Source organism: Colossoma macropomum, unplaced genomic scaffold (assembly GCF_904425465.1).
Source record: "Colossoma macropomum unplaced genomic scaffold, Colossoma_macropomum, whole genome shotgun sequence".
Classification (NCBI taxonomy): Eukaryota; Metazoa; Chordata; class Actinopteri; order Characiformes; family Serrasalmidae; genus Colossoma; species Colossoma macropomum.
The window spans coordinates 17636434-17644443 of NW_023494805.1; the positions used below are offsets into that span (position 1 = coordinate 17636434).

Sequence of the window (8010 nt, forward strand, 5' to 3'; positions counted from 1 at the left end):
GTGACATTGTTGTTTATGTTGTTTTTCCTGGATTTGAGATGTGTTTTATGTGTGGTTTTGTGTTGGGGGGGTTTGACTTTTATTAACCTATGGGTTGGAGCTTACCACTGGGAGAAGGTATAGAGCTAGGAGTGACCTACGCTCATATTCAGTTAATTCAGCAGTGCCTCATTTTCTTTTGCTTGTCTTGATAAAAGAGCCTTTTTCCAAGCTGAACATCACTTCTCCTGATTGTTCCACTGAGTGATACCACATTGATGTCAGAAGTGGGATCTTGCCGCTGACACAAAAGCTCAGAGTGTAGGATAAAACTCTGTGGCAGGCGGGGAAGATGAAGACAAGGCAGCAAAGAGAAGCCAACAGCAGGAACAGAAAGCACTCCAGGCACTTGTGGACTTACCAGTAGAGCAGCATGGTGACTTTGCATCGTTGCCAGCAGCTCTCCAGTGACGATTTAGGGAAGTATCAGCAGCGCTGTTTGGGAAGTAAGTTCAGGAGGAGTTGGTGTTGGAGTGTTTCCTGAATACGCTGTTGCAGAACAAACTGAGCCAGAATGTGCAGCTCACTAATCCAACTAGCCTACAAGCTGCCATTGCAGAAGCTGAAACAGCAGAACTCATCTTCAACAATGAGGCTTTGAAGTAACACAGTGTTACACAGCAGAACACAGTGTTGCAGAGCAGTCTGAGGAGGAGCGGTGAGTGAGATGGCCCGCAAGCAGCATGGGTAGTGTGTTGGTGATGCGGAAAAAGGCGATATCTCACTCGCCATGCCGCAAGCCTTAGCTGGCAGAAAACAAGAATGGGGGTCAGGCAGCCCCACAAGAGAGTTACCTTAAGTGTTGGCGTTGGCGTCCCCACACCGTGAGAGGTACCCTGGAGGATACCACTGTACAGCTCAACTCCATTACTGGTTTCTGAGTCGACACGAGAGGGAAGAAGTGGCTCCAGATTGTACTGGGAGGTCTGAACCAAGTGCATGAATTCTGGCTTGCACCCATGCATCATGCCTGTATACTTAGTTTAGACTTTCTGGTGGTGACGGGAGCTGTAATCAACGCTATGCAAAGGCTATGTTGAGTCTGGAAAGGAGGCAAGGAATTAGCGCACAGAATACAGTGGCGGAGTCGATGTGGAGGGTCGAGCATCCCTGGCAGTGAGGCCTCCACCTTCCATGAGGTAGGCCTCTGACACTAGAGGAGCTGAACACACAGTGCAAGAGCCTTTGGTCAGATCCCCAAGGGTTGTGGGCGGTGTACACAAGCAGTTCATCCACCAAGAGCAATGGCCCAGCAGACAACGGAGGCGGCGGACTGCGCAGAGGGCAGCAGTGGTGAGTACAGTGGAGGTTTGTGCTAGGGCTGAAGCTGTGTGTGAGCTATGGCAGCAGAGTTGGTCAGGCTTGGCTGAATGCCAGAAACAGATGTTTTGGGAGCTTTTGAGCTGTTATAGTGACATCTTTGTGGTGACTGAGTAAGAATGTACATGGACTGATTTGGAGTAGCAATGCTCCAGTTTGGATCCACCCTCACAGGCCCCTGTTAGTAAACAGAGAGGCTGCTGAACAGAAAACAGAAAAAAGGTAGCGGCACGGGTTACTGAGCCGTCAAATAGCCTGTGGGCGGTGCCAGTGGTCCAAGCAAAGAAAAAGGATGGAAGCTGACGATTTTGCCTGGACTACCGGTGGCTTCATGCTGTATCTAAGCCCAACTCGTATCTGCTGCTGCACATTAATGATGCCTTGGACTGGCTCACTGGCTCTGCATGGTTCAGTTCGCTGGATCTGTGGAATGGGTATTGGCGGGTGGCACTCGCTCCTGGCACCAAAGAAAAGATGGTATTCTCGCTGGGCGCTGAGTTGTGGCATTTTACGGTAATGGCTTTCGGCCTCTGGTTGGGTTACGTTGGTAATGACGTATGTTTCAGTAACACACCATTTTCACATTTCCATGTTCGTTAATGCGAAAGAGTAAATAGTAGCGTTAAACGGTTTCTGGTTGCATTGTAAACGATGGCTGATACTGCCAGAAATCATTGCTGTGTTCCTAAATGCACTAATAATTCAAGTAAACAGATTACCCAAGTTTACACTTGATCAAGTTTAAAAATGTTCAACTTCAGCTGAAGCTCCACTCGTCACGTGTCATTTTTAATGAGGTAACCGACCAAAAAAGAGAGTAAAACTGAACTGGAGAGTGAACGTGGGCTGTACAGTGAGACTGATTTACACACATTTGTGACTAAAAGTCCTCAGCTCCAAGACAAATATTCATTTACTGACATACTTACTCTCCTGGAGATTGTCATCACAGTGGTCTGCTTAAAAACCTTGAGAAATAGACTCCTCACCACAGAAGCTTGGTGATTAGTTTAGTGTAATATAGAAATACGATGCTGTGTCTCTGTGCTGGTTGTGGTGTCAAGGGCACTTGCTAATGTTTCTAATGTTTTACACGGACTGATCAGGAAGAATTAAACCTGGTGGAATTTTTATCTACTCCAAAATGAAGTGCAGTGAGTGCAAATATGTTTAGGGATGTGTGATGTGGTGATAAAGATCTGCTGTGCAAAACCTATCTCGGGCAGATTCCTCACGGTTCAGACGTGGATTTTTTGTGAAATACGTTCCGCCGTCTGAACGCAGCTTCTTTGACACGGAGATGAGTTTTCAGAAGTGGAACGCGTGGCACTGGTCATACAAAGTTTACATGTTTTTAAGTTTTGCGCGATGCACTTCGGCCAAGTCAAACTAGCCTTTCCGTCCATGTTGGAAGAACTACCAGACATGCCAACTGCTCTCCGTTTAACCGCACTGAGACTGAAAACCGGCGATCCTCCATTCGATAACGCTACTATTTGCATACGGATGTGACGACGCGTCTGTAAAAAAGGTCTATTATGTAGCTGCGCTGGTGACATGGATTTCAAACACGGATGCAGTAGAGATAGAGGTGCATCATCTGCCCTCCAAACTCTTCAAAATTCTCTGGCATAAGCATGAATCTTTGCCGTTCTTCTTGAATTCCAGCACTTCCATCACTCTGGATTTGACGTTGTTGTTTGTCGCGACACGTTGACACGTTGAAATCCGATTTGAGCAGTCAGAGCGTCCAGACTGAGACACGTGAAAACATCTGTGTGGAATCGCATTTCAAACCATCTCCAAATGTGGTTTAGATTTGATTTGCAAAAACTGGATTCCTTATGGGTTATTTTCCTGCCAGACTATCAAAAATCAACCTGGATTCGGTCTGCATATGCCAAATATCAGATTTGGGCTGGCAGTCTAAACATAGGCTTATTGTTTCTCGCCACCCCAGCAAACACACAACATCGTCACAACATTGGCTACTTTATTTCAGCGTTGTTGCAATGTTGTCAAAAGGTGGTGCTGTTTACATTGTCTCAACAAGATGGTCATAACGTTGTCACAACCTCATTTTTCAGTAATGTTGCCGTAAAGTATTATGACTACCTGTGGGCAACTTAAGAAAATTCCATGGAGTTCAATGCACAAAATAATGGAACTTAGGAGGGTTCTAGAAGATTGTGACGTTGCCACTACGTTGTCACAAAGTTACATTTCTTTGCTGTGACAACATTGTGGGCACCAAAACAATAGGTTGTCACAGTGTAACGTGTTTGCTGGGACGTTATGACACGTTCTGATTGACGTGAAGTAAAAATTCAATTGTGAAACGCAAATTATTGTGCGTGACGTCACTGCTGACGTCATATATTCGGTACTTTAAATGTCAGCACTCACAGTTTAAAATACTTTCCCGCGTGCCTGACTACACCCCTCAGTCTTATGCTGAATATTACATTTGCAGTGAACGTTATCTACCGGTTTGACTGCCAGCAAAAATACTTTTTAAAAGCAGGTTTGAGGTTACCTCGCTCTTTATTTTTTAGGCCAAGAAAAAAAAAACATTCTTCTAGATATTCCTTTGCCACGCTATTATTCTTCCAAAGTTCAGGGAAAACTTCAGCAGTGGGTCACTCGTCCTCTGAACCCAGCCATGACACGGACCTGTTTTTCCCGCCTGTATTAGGGAAAGACCCGCCCCCGCGGCGCTGGGATTGGCTAGTATGCCTAGCGTCCTGCGCTGGGATTGGCTGGGGCTGGTAAGCAGTATCTCGCCTCCTGCGCCAGGACTTCATCATAGTTCATTCATACCCGCGAGCATTCCGTCTAGTGGTCATCCACAGAGGGAATTGCGCGAGCGTGCGAACTACTAGCCAATCGCAGCGCAGGAGGAGAGCCGCTACGAGCCAATCAGTGCACTACCTGCGAGTCCGAGCTAGCCAATCCCAGCGCAGTGAAAGTGGGATTTGCCGGAATACGGGTGGGGAAAATCACATAACGCGTCTCAAAGTGGATGCTGTAGCTTTGAGTTCAGAGTCAACGGAGTCCGTGCAGGGCGGAGAAACAACAACGACGCTTTAGTGCAGTTTTTTTTCGGGCTGTGAGCGAATTTATTAGGCCGTTTTTAGACACTTGAAGCAACGACTGACCACACGGTGAGCTTATTAGCTTTTTTGTTTTCTTTTTTATTTGGGTTGTATTGTTGAAAGGTCATCTATGTAAAATACTAACTGTTAGCTTTACAGTAACTGTTCTTGTTTAGGCTGACTGTGTGATGCCTCAGTACGTCTGTGTCTATTAAAATATATCAATGAAGTGAAAATGTAAACATTTAATATCGAAGCGGTGTGTTAAAGAGCGCAGAGAAAGCATTTTAAGACCCAGTGTTAAAAAATCCGCTCTCGTTTTTCTCTCTCAGGAGATGGACAGCAACGTGGTGCAGATTTTTAAAGAGGACAAATGTCCATCTGCCCAGGTCGAGGACTGTGCTCCAAACTTACCCTGGCAGTCCGGCCTCCCGGACATGTACAACTACTCGGTGAATGAGAGCTGGTCTGAGGAAGCGGAGCCGCTGTCCCCCATCATCCCCGTGATAACGGCCGTGTACTCGGTGGTGTTCGTGGTGAGTCTGGTGGGAAACTGCTTGGTGATGTATGTCATTATCAGGTAAGAGGACTCGTCCTGGTGCAGTCACTGTGTTGGCCCTGAGCTGTGGCTCTGTGGCCTGACGCGATATTCTCGTTGGTTTGTGCTGTAATTGGATTATAAGGTTCGTAGATCAGTTTAAACGTAGGCTGCAGGTGAATTTGCCCTCATGAGATTTTTTTTGGGGGAAAAGCTTTGGTCAAGGGTTCAAGCGCAGTGTTTGCAGAAGGTGGTTTGGCGCCCCCTCGTGGATCACGGGATTCTGGCCTCATATCTAAGAGAACATGAATTCAGCACAGGTTTAAGGAAACCAGCATCTTAGTTTTAAGTGACGGCCAGCAGAAAACAGTGACTTATAAATCCATTTAGACTTGTATTTAAATGTAAACAGTACAGAGAGAGGTTATTTAATGGTTTGCCTTATGAGCTTCATTGTTTTTTTTGTAAACATACATGTTCTCTGAAACTGATGTTTGCATCACATTCCAAAAAATTGAGACAGGACAATTAAACCCTGTAAACATAGTGAAATGTTCAAAACACATCTTAAACTGGTGAATGAAATGAGCTTGAGTACAAAAGGAAGCACCCAGGAAAGGCCTCATCCTTTATGAGCAATGAATGGCGAATCTGTCCACATTGCCCAAAACTACATCAGCATTTAATGAACAGTGTTCTTCAACAAGCAGCTGTTGCACAGCTGGAAATTTGCATAATGGAAGAAATGGCAAAAAAAACGTTGCTTTCAAAACTGGATTAATTGGTGTCTTCGGTCACCGAACGATTGTTAAATGTTAAAATGGTGAAATAACACAGGAGTAAACATGCTCCTGTCCCAACGTTTTTGGAACTTGTTGTAGGCTAAGTTTTTGGTGTGGGCATATATTTACCAAACGATAAGGTTCGTAAGGTCATAATATTTCCCAGACCCTTAACTTCAGTGTTATAAATGCAGAGGCTAAAAAAATTCACAGGATGTTTTGGGACCTCTTGAAATTTCTAGATCAAACTATTTACCTGCTAGAGGTACAAAATATATAATACATTACTGTCCATGTGTTTTCATCTGGGCTCTTTGACAATTTTCTGTAGATACACTAAGATGAAAACCGCCACCAATATATACATCTTCAACCTGGCTGTTGCGGACGCCCTGGTGACCACCACCATCCCCTTTCAGAGCGCGGACTACCTGCTGAACTCCTGGCCCTTTGGAGAGGTGGTCTGCAAAGTCTTTATCTCCATCGACTACTACAACATGTTCACCAGCATCTTCACCCTCACCATGATGAGTGTCGACCGCTATGTGGCAGTCTGTCACCCAGTCAAGGCCCTGGATTTCCGCACACCTGTAAAAGCTAAGATCATCAACATCCTCATCTGGGTTCTGTCTTCTGCTGCTGGAATCCCTGCCATGGTCCTCGGAAGCACTCAGACCAACAATGGTAGTTGGTAGTTGATACCCTTTACAAGCCTGAGGCTGTGAATACACGTTATGACTATAATAGCTTTAAGAGAATAGTCTCTTAAAAAAATATATTTTTATATAAAATTTTACAATTTTCCCCTCACCACAAATGCAGTCAATCAGCCAAGACATGCTTGATGTTTACAGCTTGCTTCGTTAGTTCTGCATTGGAGTTATGAGGCTGATATAAATAATAAGTAATGGAAATCTTACAAATTGAACTCACAAGACACCTGGGCATAAGTGTCATTAGGACACCTTTAAAACATAATAATTTATTCTCAATTATTGTGCAATAGTACATTATATCATGCACGGTTATATTTCTGCGCATTGTTATTAGTGGGCTTGAGGCCATTTCACAAGCTCTACACTATTAGGTCAAATTTCCCAAATTAAAACTTGTTCAGACATGATGTTGACACGATTACAAGTGCAGGACACAAATAAAATCGCAGCTCTTGTGATTTAAAATTTGTACTCTTTCAAATTGTGATTGTGAAATTGTGAAAGCTATTATGCAAGGTACCTTTGTCCGTTTCTGTACTGTACATTTTTTACAGTGTCAGAACCATATAGCAAAGTCTGTTTGAGACATATGCGATTTGAGAGGAGTGTTTGATGATTTGGACTTGCAGTATATACAATGCTAACTGGTTGCTAGGAGGTTCCATTGCTTGTTAGCTACATTAGCCTTGTATCTCCAGCGCATAATTAAAGAAGCAAACTTAAGACACCAAACATATTTTGGCTGATGACTACATTTAGGGTAAGTTCTCTTAATTTGGTAAGGGAAAGTTCTCTTAATTTGACATTTGGCTGAGCTATTGCTTATTTTAAGAGGCACACAGACAGCCTTGCTGATGTGATTTAGGAAAGTCACAGTTTATATATTTGTGGTAGATCTTTTCACAGTATATTATGTTCCTCATAAACAGGACCACATAAACCTCTCCAGAATGAGTAATGACCTTATCCCGTATGTTCCCCTAGGCACCACTGAATGTGCGCTTCAGTTCCCTGACCCCTACATGTACTGGGACACGCTGATGAAGATCTGTGTCTTTATCTTCGCATTCGTAGCACCTCTTATTATCATCACTGTATGCTACACGCAGATGGTAATGCGGCTGAAGAGTGTACGGCTGCTCTCAGGCTCACGTGAGAAGGACCGCAACCTGCGGCGTATCACACGCCTGGTGCTGGTGGTGGTGGCTGTTTTTGTGATCTGCTGGACGCCCATCCACATCTTCATCCTGGTCAAGGCTCTGGCGCCTGGAGTCCCTGAGACCACGGCGGTGATGGGCGCCTACTTCTTCTGCGTGGCGCTGGGCTACACAAACAGCAGTCTCAACCCCATCCTCTACGCCTTCCTGGATGAGAATTTCAAGCGCTGTTTCCGGGACTTCTGCTGCCCAGGCCGTGGCCAGGCAGACGGCCAGGGGATGCTGCGGGTCAGGAGCACCATCCGCGAGCACGCATGTCCGGTGGAGGGCAGAGGGGATGGTGGCCACGGCAGGCCTGTATGA

General features: G+C 45.1%; 1 protein-coding gene across 1 annotated transcript; it reads left to right on the forward strand.

Moving 5' to 3' along the window:
- Positions 1 to 4407: 4407 nt before the first annotated feature.
- oprk1 (opioid receptor, kappa 1) lies at positions 4408 to 8010 on the forward strand. The gene is made up of 4 exons (XM_036596619.1): positions 4408 to 4523; positions 4787 to 5034; positions 6106 to 6458; positions 7475 to 8010. The coding sequence occupies exons 2-4, from the start codon at positions 4790 to 4792 to the stop codon at positions 8008 to 8010; spliced, it is 1134 nt and encodes a 377-aa protein (XP_036452512.1). The 5' UTR covers positions 4408 to 4523; positions 4787 to 4789.

Coding starts and splice junctions, on each gene's coding strand:
- oprk1 (XM_036596619.1), top strand. CDS start 4,790: ATGGACAGCAACGTGGTGCAGATTTTTAAAGAGGACAAATGTCCATCT. Junction 5,035..6,105: donor GTGATGTATGTCATTATCAG/GTAAGAGGACTC, acceptor AATTTTCTGTAG/ATACACTAAGATGAAAACCG. Junction 6,459..7,474: donor AAGCACTCAGACCAACAATG/GTAGTTGGTAGT, acceptor ATGTTCCCCTAG/GCACCACTGAATGTGCGCTT.